Below are 19,700 nucleotides of genomic sequence, written 5' to 3' on the forward strand. Positions count from 1 at the left end.
GATAACCCTTAGAGTGCTGGGGAGCGCGATCACGCTCCTCCTGCAGTGTCACTATTAGATGCTAGTAGTTCACTCTTTATTGACAGATGGCACCTAAGTGCAGATTACTTATGATGCCAAATGTTTGTAGTGATTTTTGAATATGTAACTTCATTTACTTGCGATTCATAATTTTTTTCCTAAACTGCTGTAAAATCAGCAAAAATGCCTTGGCAATTTTAGCATAGTTCCTAGGATATTGGTTGGCACTCAAAGGGTTAAGGTTTGACTTCACAAATTGAAATTCTGACTGTTTTAGTGTTCCAACATTCCCAAACAATCCCTATAGTAAGATCACATACTAAAACAAAACAAAAACCGTAAGACACAATGTTACTTTATTGAAAAAAGGGTGCTCTTGGGAGTAAGAGATCTATGCTCTAGTCCTATTTCTGTCACTTACTAATATGATCTTAAGCAGACACTTAATATCGCTAGGTCTAGACCTTCCGTAAAGTCACACACACTGAATTACTGCAGAGGGCCCTCCATGGCGAAATGTCTATCAAATGTGCCTTTTCCATTTTACCAACAAAGCTTTCCCAGATTATAATTGCTTGTAAATAAAGTCTGGTGAATGAAGTATTCATTACTAGTTAAACAGCATTTATTGAGCACCCAAAACGTGCCAAGCTCTCTCCTGTGGAGCTTATATTACTAAAGGGTGTCCCAAAATTCACGCAAGAAGTAATTTTGATAGAAAACACAGGTTTATAATTAAAAATTGTAAATTTTTTATTGATTCATAAAGTATACAGTATAGGGTTATGTATGGAATAGCATACATAAAAACTGGATTATCATGTCGCGATAGCGAACACCATTAACTGTTACTGCCTGAGCAGCCGCATTTTCGAAGGAGAATGGTCCGATGATGCCTCCAGCCCAAAATCCGCACCAAACAGTGACACGTTGTGGATGCATTTGTTTCTCAACAATCACTCGTGGATTTTCTGAACCCCAAATGCGACAATTTTGTCGATTAACCAAGCCATCAAGATGAGAATGAGCCTCATCAAAATTCAGCCACATTTATGCAAAACGGTCAGGGAAAATTTCAACAAAAGAGTGCGTATGTGCCAGCAGAGCCGTGGAGGCCATTTACCCGATATGCTATTCCATACATAACCCTATACTGTATACTTTATGAATCAATAAAAAATTTACAATTTTTAATTATAAACCTGTGTTTCCTATCAAAGTTACTTCTTGCGTGAATTTTGGGACACCCTTTACTAATAATATCTAATGAGTGCTGACTTTCATATCCAATTGTAGCACACATCAACCAAATCAGTTTCTAATTCTTAGTACACTAGCAAGGATATAAAGATTTTAACATAGTGCCATCCCATCAAGCTAAAACAGTGAAGATATAATTAAGATTATCCTTTTTTTTAATAGATTATTGATTTTAAAAGTGAGAGAAAGGGAGAGGGAGAAACAGTGATGTGAGATCAAAACATCAATCAGTGCTTCCTACACACCCCCTACCAGGATTTGAGCCCACCCTGGGCATGTGCCCTGACCGGGAATCAAACTGACAACCCGTCGGTACACGGGACAATACCCAGCTAACTGAGCCACACCAGCCAGGGCTAATAAAGACTGTCTTAATGCAAGAAATACAAATGTTGTGGCCAACATGAGACTTACTCTTTTTACAATAGCCAGAACATCTTTATCTTTTTCTTGACATAGAAGTTTTCTCACGCACATTTCTAACTGTTGAAGTAGATGTTTGTCTTCAGGGATCTTCAGAGTAGATTTCACTTTGGGCAACAAGTAGCAAAGTTTCATTCTATAATAAATTAAATACTATTTACTTGTGTGTAAATTTATAACTTAAATTTAATAACTGTATAGTAATAGTGACATAAAACTGAAAGAAAAACCCAAGTTGTAGGTAGCCTGAGTTCATTTATTATGCAACAAATGCTCATGGAGTGCCTAGAATGAGTCGAGCGTTCATTATTCTGGGGGCTGCGACACAATGGTGAATAAGAGCAGCAAATCCTGTGGTGTCACGGAGCTTAAATGCTAGCATGAGGGGAGGGAGGGAGGATAAACAAAGTAAAATGTTAGATAGTGGTAGGTGCTGTAGAGAAAAATTACATGGGATAGAAGACAGAGGAGAACCAGAGGAGGGAAGTTACAATTTTAAAACAGGTGGTCAGGGAGGGTTTCAGTGAAGGTTTCACTGAAAAGATGACATTTAAGCAAAGACCTAAAAAAAATAAATCAATGAGGGAATAAGTCACATGAATACCTGAACATTATAGGCAGTAGCTGCAGTAAGAGAAAATGTCCTGTAGGGGGAGCTTGCCAAGGTGCTGTCCCAAATTAACAAATTGGCCCAAATTGGCAAATGGGATGAGAGGACAGAATGGGGCAAAGATGAGATTAGCAGATCTTTGAGCAGCAATAGGAGGCCAGCTCATCCAGGGCCTTGCAGGCCACTGTTCCGAGACTGGCTTTTAAGTGCAATGAGAAGCCAGGGAAGGTTTGAGCAGAGGAGTTAAATTGTCTGACTTAGGGGTTTTGTTTGTTTGTTATATTTTTGATTTCAGAGAGGGAGAGGTAGAGAGAGAGAGACAGAAACATCGATGAGAGAGAATCATTGATTGGCTGCCTCCTGCACATCCCCCACTGGGGATCAAGCCCGCAACCCGGGCATACGCCCCCGACTGGAATCGAACCCAGGACCCCTCAGTCCACAGGTCGACGCTCTATCCACTGAGCCAAACCAACCAGAGCTGATTGAGGTTTTGAAAGTATCGTCTGTCTATTGTGCGGAGTTAGACTTCTGATGGCCAAGGACAGGAGAAAGGAAACCACAGGGAAGGCCCTTTCAGCAATTCAAATAAGAACGACGGTGCCTGAACCAGACGATGGCAGTCAGGTGGTGAGAAGTGCTGGGTTCTGAACACATTGTGCAAGCAGCAGGATGTGCTGAGGGCTTGGCGGTGGAATGACCAAAAGGAGTGAAGGTTTTGACCTGAGCTATTGGAAAGATGACATGGTTATTTACTGGGATGGAGAAGACCTCAGGAGCAAGATGGGCGTTTACTTTGAGACACATTAAGTCAGAGGTGCCTATTAGATACTCAGTGGACATGTTAAGTGGGCAGTTGATTCAGTAAGTCTTCTGTTCAGGGCAGGTGTCCATGTTGGAGAGACAATCAGGAATCTTCAGCATATGGATGAGTAGACGAGATAAAAGGGTAATGTCTAGGGCACAGTCAGTCTAGATCAGGCTGATAGGAAGCAACGAGCAGACTGAAGAGCGCCAAGAGGTGAGAGGACATGCAGGAAAGTGCAGAACACCTGCCTGGGAGGAGGCAGCTCAGAGGAAGCTCTGCTTGGCTGGGCTCAAGCTCTGTGGGCTGGGCTTAGAGAGGGATGCCGGGCAGCTGCCTGTTCTATGGCTGCTGTTTTCATTTAGTCAGCTGAGTGCTCTCCAGACATTATTTTTATTTCTGTGCCGAGCCTTGTGACAGCTAAGTCCCATGCCTAGAGATTTCAGGATGCTTTGTCAGCTGAGCCCTCAGTTAAGGATTCTTCTCATACAACAAAGTTTGTTCTTTATTCGACCAAAAAGAGTAACGCTCCTCCTCTAGCGTTTCCAGCTCTGTCGACAGCCATCTCATTCAGAGCTCACCAGGCATGCTGTTAAGTCTTGTGATGCATTATTCAATAAGGGGTCTCAGTCCCCCAAAGAGGTTTTTTCTCACTTCTCATAGCTCAGGAGAAGGCTTCTTTGAATACCAATAATATTTTACCAGCCTTGATAATGACTCAGTGAATTTAAATTTTAAACACCCACTTAATGGTAAAAATAAAATACAGTATATGCACACTTCATTCTTTATAGCCCAAGTCAGGTCTAGAAAACATTTATTCAGCAGAAGTTATACAAACTACAGTAATGATTTATCTCTATGAGAATCCTGGGCCCATGATATTTATGGGGGGACTTTATGAAGACTTTGAGATTAGGGACAACACCTTTCTGGTAAACTAAATTCTTTATGTACATTATCTCTGCTGTATTCCTCAGAACACCCTATGAAGTAGGTACTAAGGAAATGGATGCACAGGGAGGTTTTGTAACTTGCCCAAAGACACACAGCCAGTACAGGGCTGGGTATCAGCTTAGGCAGTGGCTCCAGAAACTCTCCTCCTAACCTGCATGACCTACCACCCTTGCCTGTGATGGCTCCTATTCCATCTGCAATCTCTAAAGCACTGGGCAAAGGCTTTTGTACCCAAAGCCAGTTAGTACAAGGTGGTGCTGGACCCATTTGAGGGGCTGGCAGCCACCTAGACAGGAAGTGGGAACCAAGACTTCCTGCTATTCAGTGAGCTCTTACCCACAAATATCATCACCATTCATAGAGCAATAGTCAACTAATCTGCACTTGGCTTTTGCATTGGCAGGTTGCTTTCCCTTAGCGCCAATGCTATATGATTAGTCCCATTGCCCAGAGAGAGATGATTCCATTTCCTTTCACATAATTTTTGTCAACTTCTTGGTGATAGTTCATCTCATTGAAAGCCACTTTTCTAGAATCACAACTTCAATTTTCAAAATGTTAATAATATGGTCAGATCCATTACTTCTTTAGCAAGAGCTAAATTCTAAAGAATTATCAACAGTTCTTTAAATTTACTCTAAGGAAACCGCACCTCTCACTTACATAGCAGAAAGGAGATGCACAAACTACTGAAGCCGATGCAACAGTGCTTTCTGTGTGTCCTCACACAAAAATTCAAAACGAAACCAATCTCTAGAGATGTTCCCCTTAAACAACGATCTCAACATTCTCAGGTTGAACTTTTCAACATCTTTTAGCAATTCTTCTTGGTATATTTTCTCTCAACAGCAACTCCATGTTTATTGCCTTGACAATTCTTCCTGTTAGTATTATAATATTGCCTACAATTCATGTGAGTTCATTATAAAAGATGCACATGTCACACAGCATAGACTAAGTGGGTAGCATGTGAAAACCCAGCAGGGAGTTCAGGAGTCCTTCTGTTCAGGGAAATCTTGGCCACCTGACTTTGTGTCTCTCCCCTACAGACCTGAGGTCCTCAAGTTCAGAACAGAGATAGGGCACATAAAACACAGATATCTAAGGGCTAACGGGCTACAGTTCTCTTCAACTCATTATGCACTGTACAAATAACTGGAAGAGTATGCGTGTATGAAATGCCACTGGACTATTCACTTAAAAATGGTAAAAATGGTAAATTTTATGTTACGTATTTTACCACAATTAAAAGAAAGAAATAATATGCTTATTTTGGGAGGGGGAAAAAAGGCAAAATATATCTATTACTTTTTTCAATTTCCAAGCAAGCCATTCCCAGTCCTGTTCTCTCTAATCAAACAGTTAACCAACTGCAAATAACATCTATTGGGTTTCAAAAATGCAAGACAGCTGAACATTGGAAAGGCAAGAAAAAGACTTCACAGCAGCCCTCCCCTGTTCACTATGAATTCCAAAGCTAATACAATTCTTTACTTGAATTTTTAATTGACTAAAACAACATTTTGCATATATTCATTATAGTAGATACATTAAAAATACATTTTTTAAATATTTTCTTGGATTGATAACCATACCTCACATTTGCTACTGGATCATGTGTCAGTTCAATAGCAGGTAGAAAGAAATATTTACAGAAAAATGATTTGGAAAAGAGCTCTATAATAAATTCACAGGTATCCAAAAATCGAAGTCTATTCCAATAACTTTTTCCTTGGCCCAGTTCTAAAAACAAAATCAAAAAATTAACATAAGTTTAATTTTTCCTACATGAAAATACATGACAGAATCAGACACAAAATCCATGGCACGTTTCTTTAAACCCACAATTTATTTAGCAAATGCAAGAGATAAGAGGAAAAAAATCATATTATATACCCCAGGTTTGTAGACCCCCCCAAGTTAATAATACCTCAAAAAACAGAAAAAAATCCATTAAACATTGCATTCGATCCCATGAGCATTTAGTAAATATTGAATGACTACATCTACTATTTGATCACCCACTATGTGCTAAGTGCTTTAAACATATTATCTCCTTCAATCCTGGAAAACAATCCAATGGGATAAGCACATAATTATCCCTCCTAAAAGATAAAGATACTGAGGTTCAAAGACATTACAGTCGCAGAGCAGGTTAAGTGCAGAGCTAGAATTCAAACGCAGATATGTATAACTTCAAAACCTTTCAGCAACCAAGTTAACTGTTTTCTTTCTTGTTTCCTTAAAAATGCTTTGAATTGAATAGTCATATGTAAATATAATATTATTAAATTACAGAATTAAAATAATTCGGATCAAATTAAAAGAATAATTTTCTCCCTTATTATATAAATGTTCAAAGGCAACATTTTTAATAGTTAAAACCAAAATAGAATCTTCTTTTAAAATAAAAATTTTTAGCCCTGGCCAGGTAGCTCATGGGTGAGAGCATGGTGCCCATACACCAAGGCTGTGGGTTTGACCCCCAGTCAGGGCACATATAAGAATCAACCAATGAATATGTAAATAAGTGGGATAACAAATTTATGTTTCTCTTTTCTTCTCTCTCGCTCTAAAGTCAATCAATAAAAATAAATCAATAAAACATTTTAAATGTAAGGTCCTACCCAATGAAAAGTAAAAATAATTAAAATAGACTAAAAAATGAAACATTAAAGTATACTAAACGTAACTTTCCATAAATGAAATTTTATGTACTCTAACGTTTTGAAAAGAGGCAATCTATACTTAAAATGGTAAACTCCAATAACCAGAAAATCTCTTTGCCTGCCTATACTGGACAACAGTTTAATAAAAGCTTAAAAACATGATTATCAAAGCAAGTATACAATAATTAACAAATTTGCTAAGTAGATACAGATGTAGGCCGCTATTTTTAGAATTAACACTTCCACTAAAGTAGTGGTTCTCCACCTTCCTAATGCCGAGACCCTTTAATACAGTTCCTCATGTTGTGGTGACCCCCAATTTCATTGTTACAAATTGAATATAATTGAAGCATAGTGATTAATCACAAAAACAATATGTAATTATATATGTGTTTTCCGATGGTCTTAGGCGACCCCTGTGAAAGGGTCATTCGACCCCCAAAGGGGTCTCAACCCACAGGCTGAGAACCACTGCACTAAAGGTTTTTGTCTTGATTTTGGCCCTCAGCAAATTAAAATAAATTTACATTTGTTAATTGACTTAATTTTTAACACATTATAAGCCACCTAGACTCACAGATTCACATTTATTCAACTCTATTAAAAAAAAACAACACCTCACTGTTAATATTGAAAATAGAAAGATAAATGCTTAGATTCATGGATATTCTTTTTATATTTTAGTTTCAAATTATTTTTCATTAGGGGAGAAACTAGGCTTTCAACAAAAGTATACATATTTTAAGTTCTTGACTGCAGAAATTCACACACACAAAAAGGCCCAGAATAATTATTACTTTCATTCATCACAGCTCTGATCCTGTCATATAAATTTCTAAAACAAACTAAAAATTACTTGTAAGACTCAAACACAAACACTCTAGGTATTACCAACATCAGCCTAACTACTCATGCCAAAATGATACATAAGTCAGAGATAATTAAGACCAATTACTTTGTTTACCTTTTTTCAAAATAATAGACAATGATTACTCACGTTCAATTAATTTTTGAATGACCTCAAGTCTCTGTTCTTGTTTACGATTATAACGTAGAAAAATGCATAAAGTTCGTGAAGCTGCCTTTTGGACAGGTAAGACTTTCTTAAAGAAAGAAGAAAGACAATTAAACTAGTCTATTAGTATATATGCTGAATAAGTTGGCCCCACAAATCAATTTTAAGTTATTAAAAGAGCAGTGTAATCTGCTTCTCAAATCACTGTACTCATATCCCTCTGATGTGTCTTCATAATTTAATGTTACTATCATTCAGGCAAATCAACTAATACATCACATTACAAAGTTAATTTAATTTGGCACGATCATTTCCATATCATCCAGATTTAATTCATATTTAACTGTCATTTTCTTGCCACTTCATCATAAGTGACAATCTCCCCAAATACATTCTCTTAGTCATTCCCTGGACCTGACACTCGTTTATTCAACAAACTTTAGCTAGAACATTCCCTGCCTCAGGTACATCACTAAAAATGTGCCACTTCTAAAATATAAATTTAGAGATTCCCCATGATCAGGTATGTTCTTCAATCCTTCTGGCTCACTTCTGGCTCTTCAACCTCCATGCCATTGATTGAGATCCCTGGTCCATGACACAGATAAAGCTTAGAATCCAAAGGACACCATGTCACTCTTACAGGGTACTAAATGCTGTTGTCCTTTGAATTTGTCACACCACTGGAAACAACCTCAATTCTAAATAAATTCAACCATCCACCTATATCAGGTTTGGGTTCAAGATACTTGTTAGAGAAAAATTTCTTAACCAGATATAAAGGGTGGGGCAAAAGTAGTTTTACAGTTGTTCATATGGAAAAATAATACAATAATTAATACATAATAATACAAGAATAAACTCTGTTTTGCATACTCACAACTGTAAACCTACTTTTGCCCACCCTGTATTGTGTCCAGTATAAGTTCACGTTCACGATCTTGGCTTACATATCCTATATAATAAAAAGGTAATATGCAAACTGACCCTAACAGCAGAAAGATTGGGAATGACTGGTTACTATGACACACACTGACCACCAGGGGGCAGACGCTCAATGCAGGAGCTTCCCCTTGGTGGTCAGTGCGCTCCCACAGCGGGAGCTCTGCTCAGCCACAAGCCAGGCTGACAGCTGCCAGTACAGCGGTGGTGGTAGGAGCCTCTCCCGCCTCCTCAGCAGTGCTAAAGATGTCCAACTGCAGCTTAGGCCTGCTCCCCACTGGCAAGTGGACATCCCCTGAGGGCTCCCGGGCTGCCAGAGTGATGTCTGACTGCCAGCTTAGGCCCAATTCCCCAGGGAGTGGGCCTAAACCAGCAGGTGGTCATCCCCCAAGGGTCCCAGACTGCGAGAGGGCACAGGCCAGGCTGAGGGACCCCCCTGAATGCACAAATTTTTGTGCACCGGGCCTCTAGTCCTATATAATAGAAGGCTAATATGCACATTGTCCCCTCGACCAGGAGATCGATCAGGGGACAGGCCAGCTGGCCAACCGCCCAAGGTCTCCCCCAGGCCAGCCCAGCCCAATTGGCCCCAATCGTGGCAGGCCAGCTGGACCCCACCCTTGCACGAATTCATGCACTAGGCCTCTAGTAAGCATTATAATATTCAATTTTTGAAGATTCAGATTATTATAATGGGGAGCTTTGAAATTCAAGTAGAATAAAGTTTTACATTGCTGAGAGAATATTGCCTGCTATCTCATCATATATATATATATATATATATATATATATATATATATATATATATATATATATATATATAAAAAAGCCTAAGTGACCAGCCCGCCATTATGACCATCAGGGGGCAGACGGTCAATGCACAGGTATGGAAACATGGAACAAACTGATGAATCTCAGAGGGAAAGGAGGAAGGGGGGTAGAGAGGGAAGAGATTAATCAAAGATCTTACATGCATACTAGAGGCCTGGTGCACAGATTCGTGCACCGATGGGGTCTCTTGACCTGGCCTGCAGGGACTGGGCTGAAACCAGCTCTCCGACATCCCCTGAGGGATCCCAGATTGCAAGAGGGTGCAGGCCAGGCTGAGGGACCCCAATGGGGTACCAATCTGTACACCAGGCCTCTAGTATTTTATAAAACTCTTTCCATTATATAACATACTATTCTGTGTGGTGTTTTTAATATATTGAATGTAAAAAGGAAATGTTCACTACAAATTAGAACAGTAAATTTAAGAAGTACACATAAACAGAAATACCACAAAATTTGAAAAAAAATTTAGATACATGAACTAAGTAAAAGCATGTTATTCTTTTCTTTCATTTTGTGTATACAATAGAATTTCAAATGAATATTTACTACTTACATGAAAATACAGATATTTTGTACTTTACAGTATCCTACATAATGAGCTAATATGCAAATAGTCATCACGCCCTCACGCCTTAATGGCTCTGACACTCAACACTGGGGAGAGGAATGGGAACCAGCCAGGGACAAATGAGCTCATGAGAGAGGAATGGAGACCAGCCAGGCTGCGGCCCAGGAGAGGGACAAGCTGCCCGAACTGTGGTCCCGGGCACCAGTGGCTGTGCCTGTGGCCCGGGAGAGGGACAATCTGCAAGCCCCATGGTGCCCACGGTCCTGGGCGCCAGCGGCTGCACCTGTGGCCCAGGAGAGGGAAAAGCCGCCCACCCTGTGGTCCTGGGAACCAGAGCCCTGCAGCTGCAGCCCGAGTGAGGGACAAGTGGCCTGGGAGAGATAGCTGTCTACCCCGCAGTCCCGGGCACCAGCGCCTGTAGCCTGGGAGAGGGACAAGCTGCACACCCCATGGTCCTGGGTCCAGCAGCTGCACCTGTGTCTGCGGCCCGGGAGAGGGACAATCCATACACCCCACAGTCTCCATGGTCCCAGGCGCCAGTGGCTGCGCCTGTAGCCCAGGAGAGGGATAAGCCGCCTGCCCACATGGTCCCGGGCACCAGTGACTGCATCTGCACCTGCGGCCCAGAGAGGGACAAGCCGCCCGCCCCATGGTCCCGGGCGCCAGCAGCTGTGCCTGCAGTCTGGGAGAGGAACAAGCTGCCGCCCCACAGTCCCAGGAGCCAGCACCTGTGGCTGTGGCCCAGGGGAAGCCGCCTGCCCACGGTCCCCTGTGGCTGGAGCCAGCCCGAGCGAAGCTGACCCGAGTCCCGGGTGCCTGCGACCGGCTGAAGGATGGAAGCCTGGGTCCCGGGTGCGAGGTGAGGCAGAGGTGGTTAGGGGCATCAGGCTGTTAGAGGAGCAGTTAGGGGCGATCAGACAGGCAGGCAGAGAGGTTAGGTTCAATCAGGCAGGCAGGCAGGCCAGTGGTTAGGAGCCAACAGTCCCAGATTGCAAGAGGCAGTTGGACATCCCCCGAGGGGTCCCGATTGGAGAGGGTGCAGGATTGGAGAGGGTGCAGGCTGGGCTGAGGGACCTCCCTCCCCTGTGCATGAATTTTGTGCTCTGGGCCTCTAGTATATTATAAAAGGTAAAAAAAAGAAAAGAAAAAAGAGGTAAATTATCGTTGGAGTCAGAATTTAAAGGTAAATGCAATCATATCAAAAGCACATAAAAGGCAGCTTGAAGATGTTGGGACAATTTGAGCACACAAAGAATGGCTGCAGCTGATTAAAACATTATTTAATATAAAAATGAGTCTAAACAAGAGACAAAACCAAAAATAAAATTCCTTTGTCAACACTGCAAGTGGCTTCTGCCCCAAATGCTAGCTCTGCAAATCAATGGAGGGAAAGAATAAGAATCCATCCTGTCTTTACACTAGGAAATGTATTTCAGGTGATCAGATAGCCCAAGTGGATAGAGAAGAGCATCTCTTCACAGAAGAATGTCATTAAAAGTGTAGAAGAAATGATAGAATTTTTAAAAATCGCTCTTTTGCAAGTTCTAATGAAATAATTGATTCAGGTTAAGAATTATCAATAGAGGAAAACAAAGATGGCGGTATAGGTAAACACCAGAAATTGCTGCCTCGCAAAACCTCTTCAAAAATACAACTAAAAGACAAAACGGACATCATCCAGAACCACAGGAAGGCTGGCTGAGTGGAAATTCTACAACTAGAAGGAAAGAGAAAAGCACACTGAAACTCAGAGGAGGTGCGGAAGTAAAGTGCAGAGGTACGGAGGCGCATGTGGAAAGGGCTGGCAACTGAGGACACGGTTGTCTTTTTCAATCAGGAGGGAGTCTCAAGCTCCCAACTGCTCTGAACTCCAGTTCCAGGTGAGTCTCTGCGGACCCAGACTCATATGGGGAGAAACTGGACTGTCTGGCAGCGGTCGGAACTTGAGGGCGGCTTTCTCACAGAGGTGCTTGCGGCGATTACCGGGACACTGAGACAAGGAGCCTCTTAGGGTAGGACTGAGGATCAGCCATAGCTGTTTTCTCTGCCCTGTTGATTCCCTGAGACCCTGCCCCACCCAAGCTGTGCCCAGAGGCTTTTGCATATGAAAGGCCTGGCCCTTTGCAATCTGAAAATTACCTAACAAACTGCAGCTGGGTCAGACATACCCAGAACTTCCAAAAGAAGGCCCAAGGCCCCACAGCAGCTTGCATTGCTTCACAGCTGGGCCTCATCTGGGCACCTTCAAACCCCCCAAAAAGAAGAGGAATCTGCAGATCTCTCCATAGCTCCTGCTGGGTAGCCTCCGGCAGAGGCTAAATTAGAACCTCCTCAGAGATCCAAGTGCCAGTGTACCCAGTGGTCAGAGTGGGACCATCCAGATTACAACTCCTCAGATCCATTAGGGACACACTCAGGGGGCAGACTCAGTGAGCACCAAAGCCCCACTGAAGCAAGTCTTGCCCCAGAAGGGTATCTCCATCACAGAAGTTCTCCCACCATAGACACAGCTGATTCTCATAGCCAATTGGCCTGGAGGTCAATTCCTCCCAGTGATACCAACTACAATCAAGGCTTAACTACAACAAGACTGTGCACAAAGCCCACAAAGGGGTGCACCAAGAGTGTCCACCTCAGGTGATTGGGGAGGCTGAGCCACTGGGCCCTATAGGACACCTAGCACAGAAAGCCACTCTATCAACACAGGAAAGCAGCCAAAATGCGGAGACAAAGAAACAGGTCACAAATGACAGAAATGGAGGAAAGCAAACTACTGGATATAGAGTTCAAAACCACACTTATAAGGTTTTTCAAGAATGTTCTAGAAACCGCCGATAAATGTAGTGAGACCCTCAAGAAATCTAGTGAGACCCTTGAGGTTATGAAAAAGGACCAACTAGAAATTAAGCATACACTGACTGAAATAAAGAATATTATACAGAGTTCCAACAGCAGACTAGAGGATTGCAAGAATCATGTCAAAGATTTGAAATACGAAGAAGCAAGAAACACCCAACCGGAAAAACAAAAAGAAAAAAGAATCCAAAAATATGAAGATAGCGTAAGGAGCCTCTGGGACAACTTCAAGTGTACCAACATCCGAATTATAGGGGTGCCAGAAGAAGAGAGAGAGCAAGATATTGAAAACCTATTTGAAGAAATAATGACAGAAAACTTCCCCTACCTGGTGAAAGAAATAGACTTCCAAGTCCAGGAAGCGCAGAGAACCCCAAACAAAAGGAATCCAAAGAGGACCACACCAAGACACATCATAATTAAAATGCCAAGAGCAGCCGAAACCGGTTTGGCTCGGTGGATAGAGCATTGGCCTGCGGACTGAAGGGTCCCGGGTTCGATTCCGGTCAAGGGCATGTACCTGGGTTGCGGGCACATCCCCAGTAGGAGATGTGCAGGAGGCAGCTGATCAATGTTTCTCTCTCATCGATGTTTCTAACTCTCTATCTCTCTCCCTTCCTCTCTGTAAAACATCAATAAAATATATTTTTTAAAAAATGCCAAGAGCAAAAGACAAAGAGAGAATCTTAAAAGCAGCAAGAGAAAAGCAGTCAGTTACCTACAAGGGAGTACCCATACGACTGTCAGCTGATTTCTCAACAGAAACTATGCAGGCCAGAAGGGAGTGGCAAGAAATATTCAAAGTGATGAATACCAAGAACCTACAACCAAGATTACTTTACCCAGCAAGGCTATCATTCAGAATTGAAGGTCAGATAAAGAGCTTCACAGATAATAAAAAGCTAAAGGAGTTCATCACCACTAAACCAGTATTATATGAAATGCCGAAAGGTATCCTTTAAGAAAAGGAAGAAGAAGAAAAAGGTAAAGATATAAATTATGAACAACAAATACACATCTATCAACAAGTGAATCTAAAAATCAAATGAATAAATAATCTGATGAACAGAATAAACTGGTGACTATAATAGAATTAGGGGCATAGAAAGGGAATGGACTGACTATTCTTGGGAGGGGGAAAGGAGTGTGGGGGTGCGGGAAGAAACTGGACAAAAATTGTACAGATATGGATGAGGACAGTGGGGGGGGGTGGGTAAGGGCAGAAGGTGTGGTGGAAACGGGTGGAGGGGAGCTATGGGGGGTGGGGGGGAAGAGGAACAACTGTAATAATCTGAACAATAAAGATTTAATTTGGAAAAAAAAAGAATTATCAATGGATGCAAAAACTAATGGGTAAAAGGCTGATGGGAAATTGGGTGTCAGCTTCAGATTACAATGCCAATCACAGGGAGAAAGCATAATTTTGAAGTGGACTAACAGAGCTGTTATCACCTGCACAGCCACCCTTAGGTCACGTATAGGGACAACCATCCAGATACAATGCAATATAAGTAAACAGTAGCACTTATGAAATATTTAGGTTAAGCCAAAAATGCTTAACCTAAAACTCAGCAAGCCCTTACACGTACCTTCCAGTTTACAAGAAACATGAAAATAGATGAACAAATTAACCCTATGAAAAAGCAATCTAACAAACACAGAATTGAAATATTCCACAGGACAACTAAGTCTTCCCAAATTCAACATCATGAACAAATAGGGAATGGCGGGCAGGGGGGGGGGGGATTTATTCTGGATTAAGAGATGTAACAACCAGAGGCAATAGCTAGACCTTCATTAGATCCTCCACATCCACATGCTCACTCGTTAGTGCTCAAGCCTCTGCACGAGGCACTCTTGATCGGAGGGCTTTTTCCTGCCATTATGTCCACAACAGCAGGCTGCCGCCCTCCTCACTCTTCCTGAAGCTTGCTCTGTAGTTCCTTATTGTACTTTCATCCTTGACGTGCTATACATGCGTGTGCTTGCTTATTGCCTGTCTCCAATAAAATGTAAGGTTCCACAAGAATAGGTCCTTTGTCTCTTCCATTCACTATTGTATTCCTAGCACCCAGAACAGTGTTAAATAAATGAATAATATTATGACCATTAGATGTAAAACTAAACGTACATTTTTCTTTTCTCCAGAGAATACTAAAACAGAAGGAGTGTCTTCTTTGGTCCTGAAAAGTGTGCGGTAATAATCATGTATCTTTTTTTATGTGTGGAATTACCTCCTTGTAAAAGAAAACAATAAAACAAATCTCTGAGGCTTAAAAGTATTTTGTTCAAACTCTATGGTTATGAATCATTTCTCTTTCCTAGTAAGAGAAGCTAAAAATATGGAATAATTATGTAGTCTTAGTTTTCTAAATACAAACATGCCTACTGAGTAGTTAAATTGAAATAAGACCAAACTTCATAGCACTTTTCAGTACATGTAGGTATATTTACTTATTTTATCATCTATCACTCTCCTCACCACCCCCTCCTTAGAACACAAGCTCCATTAGAGCAGGACTCTGTCTGTCTTGGTCACTCCTGTATCCCCAACTCTTAGTGCCCGGCCCAGAGCAGGCACTCAGAAAAGTGAAATAGTCAGTTTTGCTCAATTTCATGTGAAGTCCAATGTGGTGCACGCATGCCCGGTCTTCTGACAAGGACATTATTGTTATCAAATCACCTCTCGCGGCTGTTCTATCTACAATGTGCGTTCATCCTCTACGCTTTGCTTCGATACATGAAATAAACCTGTAGAAGTGTTAGTTCATGAAACATATGCCTAGAATTTTTTAACTTAACTAGTAAATGATACCAATGTCATTTTTTTCTTTTTAATCTTTGAAGCCAAAGCTAATTTGGGTTTTTGAGATGGCTGCTAGATTTCATTCTCTCCCTTTTATTGAGAACAATGAGAATCTAAAGTACTTTTTTAACAGTTTCTAAGATGTATACATTATATGGAAATTCTTTTACTTCAAAAGATGGTATAGGATGTCATATAAACTGGACAGTGAACTGTGGGTTAAATAATCCCCGCTGGAATTCTTGTGAAAAAGGCAGACAACTTACTCAATGGGGAAGTTTACGTACAACCCTCCCCACTTTCTCTCACTATCCGCCCGCTGCACCCCCCCCCACCCCGCTTCTGATTCAAATTTTAAAGTTATCCCTGGAAGGGCACCCATGTTTTGGTATAAGCTCTGCCTGTTGCATGGCCACTCCTAGGGACTATTTTTAAAAAGTAACCAGGCTAATGTTAAGGGGACTGAGGGAGCCTTGGCAAAATGGCAGGGTTGAAGCAGGCCCTGAGGCCGCGACAATAAAAGGTGCTCCTCAGAGCATAAGGGGCACTTGCAGTGGAGGCCGCCCGCTCCCTCAGCCTCCCCTTGAGACAGACTGCATCCAGGCTGAGATGAGTCTATTTACCCTCTCCCTGGGGGCATGCAAACAGGCTAAGTGAAGGCTTTGCCTGCTCACTCCTCTCCCGCTGGCAGAAGATGAGCAAGGGAGACTAGTGGAGAAGCAACTGGGAAGAGACCCTCCTCTGGCAGAATGGAATGAACTGGGTGCTGCACCGTCTCAAGAATGTAAAAAACTTGCCAGGAATCCCAAAGAAGATAAAGGGGTGGGGCTCACATTTGTCATCATGATTGTGAACATTCTTTGTAAGAAACGATAATAAATCTGGTCACTTGATATGATGTGTGGCAGACAGGCATATTTCTGCAGCAGCTTCTCGTGGGTTCTCCATTTTAAAGAGGCTGCAGCTCGCTGTTCAGCAGCCGTGAGTGCTGGAATCAAGTCAGGCAGGGATGGCAACTGAAACGAAAACACCAAAAGATCCAGCGATAAATAAATCAACTGCAGGATTCCATCAGATGGGTCAGCTAACAACACAGAGGAAGGCAATGCTCTTGTTCATTTCAGAACATCGGAGGCATCTCAGTTGTCACAGGGAGATAATAATCTGATTAAATCAAATACTTAAAAAATATCCAAGAATAAAATTTATTAGTTGCTGGAAACAAAACTTTGAAATAGAGACTGGGACTCTCACAACCCTTCTAATTAAAGTAAAGTTTATTCTATTTCACTCTCAGCCAACTTTGACTTTCTAAATTCCTACTCCTTTGTCGTTACAAGTTGTTATTCCTGGAATAATAATTAATGTGAATAAAAACTGAAAGGACTATAAATAAAGCCATGGTAGTGTACGAATTGTAGAGGAAATTCAAGCTGCTCAGACTCCAACAGGCATTAACAGGCATTTACTGAGCACCTACTATGTGTCAAGCGCTACTTAAATGTTTCCCACACAGCCTTTCACTGACTCCTCACAACTCTGTAGAGAGAGATAGTACTTCACAGCGTTCAGAAACTTTTTGACATAGGGAATTACCTTATTTTCTTGAATACTGCTTTCTCCACCCGTAGACATAAGTTCCAGGATTTCTGGAAGATGATCTATAAGAGCATCTAGTACCTTTTAATAGAGATATTGATTATTCTTGTGGCAATTACAATGTTTTTCTAATCTTAGATTAGTTAACTTCACATGTCAATTCCTACACAGAAACAGTGCTATTTACCAAACAACATTTTGGAGGGTTTTATTTTCTTACTTGCCTTACCTCTTCTTGCTGGAGGGTCTTAGAGACATGATCAACTGCCTTGATCAAACTACCTATCACTATCACACTATCAAACTATACTAACCTATACTGCCTCTTAATATGTTTAAACAGTCTAGATCTGAGACAGCTACACACCAATCTGCTCAAACACGTTTGAAAAGGAACCCCGGTGATGTGGAGTTGCACTGTAGCAAGCTAGTATCATTTAGGTGGATAGAATATATTAACTACCGCATCAAAATTAAGTATTTCAAAGCCTTCACAAGTATACTGCCCAAGTAATGCTAAGAGAAAAAGATATAAAATGTGATATAACATAGGGTTACAATTGTGTAAAATAAAATCCTTTATATAGAAAAAAATGAAAAAATTTAACAAAATACTAATAGTGACTGGAACTAAAGGTACTCACTCTTTTAAAAGTTTGTCTACTTTTTGGCATTTCCAAAATTTTCCTGAACAAACCAATATATATGTATATAGAGGGCATCCCCAAAAAATGTATACACACTATGAATAATTATTAATTCCAATGGCTTAAATCTGAAAAGAAAGAAACATGAATTGAGCTGTCAGCTTTTAGTAGCATATACATTTTGGGGGGAACACCATATATATAATTATTTTAACTAAATATATTTTAAAACCTAATTTTTATAAAAGACCTTCCCAACTTTCAGTCTCTGCTACAACGGTACACGGACTCCAAGCTTCTGGGGCTGGTCGATTGAAAGGCCATGCAATTCCCAAGAAGTAGGGGGAAGGCATTGATGCATTCAGACTTAACATAAAACAAGTAAAACTCAAAAAGTAAGAAGATATTACCTCCAGTGATTCATCTTGTAATAATGTTATTAGTTCTTTATGTATTAAATATACTCCAGAATTCAGAAGTTTAGACACCTAAAATGTAGAATAAAGTCTCTCAGATTTGACTCTACTAGACATATAAAGGTTGTAATAACAATTCTTAAAATTACATCCCTGTTAGGTACTTCTAAAATGAGACTAGGTTAAAACATAAATATAACATTAGATTTCTAGAAAAATTAGTTGCATACATGACTAGCTTTATAGTCTGCTAGAACATGCTGCAGTGTGCGAACGTATGAGGGTGAGAAATGAACCTATGGATGGACGTGCAGGAAACTGAGTGTATCAGAGTCATAACTTTGCTATCACAAGCACCAGTGAGCCCAGGGTGCCTCCCTGCACGGTGGGAAGCCTCAGAGCAGCCATCAGGTCCACCAGGGCATCTCGGGTCTATGGGCATCCATCCCGGCTCAGAGCTTCTGAGAGAGGCAAGTGCTACTGCAGGCCCACGAAACAGGGTAGAGACAGTGCCTAAGCGAGCAAAAATAAAGGCTTTTCCATCAGAGACTTCAGTCAGCATGCGAGGAGTTGGGACAGTCTAGCCTAAAGTAAGCGCTCATATAAATATATTGAATGAATGGATTAACAAATGATAAAAATATAATATTTCTGTAAACGAATTTTATAAACATTCAAGAAGATAATTGAGAACATTTTTTAAAAGATTTAGGACTAGACTGAAAAAATATAGAGCTTATATTTTCTGATACATCTATAAATAGAAGTGTACAAAATACCAAATAATCATCTAGTTAATAGGTAGAATTAACAACAAATGTATCACTTCTTCAGACTTACTTCATAAAAGCAAATGGCAATAGTGTATCTGACGGGTACTTCAGGGTCATGACAAAGACAAAAGAATGTAGAATAGAGTTCCAATTGGAAATTTTTAGGGTCAACAAAAACAATCATGGCCTGGTGGAGGTGGAAGGAGAGAAAAGCATGCATCAATACATAATATTCATTTTACTTAAATTGAAATCATGTCCTATGAATCATAATTTACTTAGAAATCATATTTGGAAGATCCAAATGTATGCATATAATTCTAATCCTATATAATAAAAGCCTAATATGCAAATTGTCCCCTCATTGGGAGTTCGACTGGGAGTTTGACCACTTGCTATGATGTGCGCTGACCACCAGGGGGCGGCGTGGAACATGGCAGGCGTCTGTGATACGGCACTGTCAGTGGGCAGTGCTGGCAGTGGGCGTCACTGGAGGCGC

General features: G+C 41.0%; 1 protein-coding gene across 2 annotated transcripts in view; it reads right to left on the bottom strand.

Annotated features, from left to right (window-relative positions):
- PPP4R4 (protein phosphatase 4 regulatory subunit 4) overlaps positions 1-19,700 on the bottom strand; it is an 89,429-nt gene that overhangs the window by 11,819 nt on the left and 57,910 nt on the right. For both annotated transcript variants that reach the window (XM_023746854.1, XM_023746853.1), the window contains 7 exons: positions 19,269-19,388; positions 18,423-18,500; positions 17,363-17,446; positions 16,600-16,782; positions 7,743-7,848; positions 5,672-5,819; positions 1,696-1,840 (listed from right to left, as the gene is read on the bottom strand). In XM_023746854.1, the coding sequence (XP_023602622.1) occupies positions 1,696-1,840; positions 5,672-5,819; positions 7,743-7,848; positions 16,600-16,782; positions 17,363-17,446; positions 18,423-18,500; positions 19,269-19,388 (864 nt within the window). The remainder of the gene's footprint in view (positions 1-1,695; positions 1,841-5,671; positions 5,820-7,742; positions 7,849-16,599; positions 16,783-17,362; positions 17,447-18,422; positions 18,501-19,268; positions 19,389-19,700) is intronic.

Source organism: Myotis lucifugus, unplaced genomic scaffold (genome assembly GCF_000147115.1).
Source record: "Myotis lucifugus unplaced genomic scaffold, Myoluc2.0 scaffold_742, whole genome shotgun sequence".
Lineage (NCBI taxonomy): Eukaryota > Metazoa > Chordata > Mammalia > Chiroptera > Vespertilionidae > Myotis > Myotis lucifugus.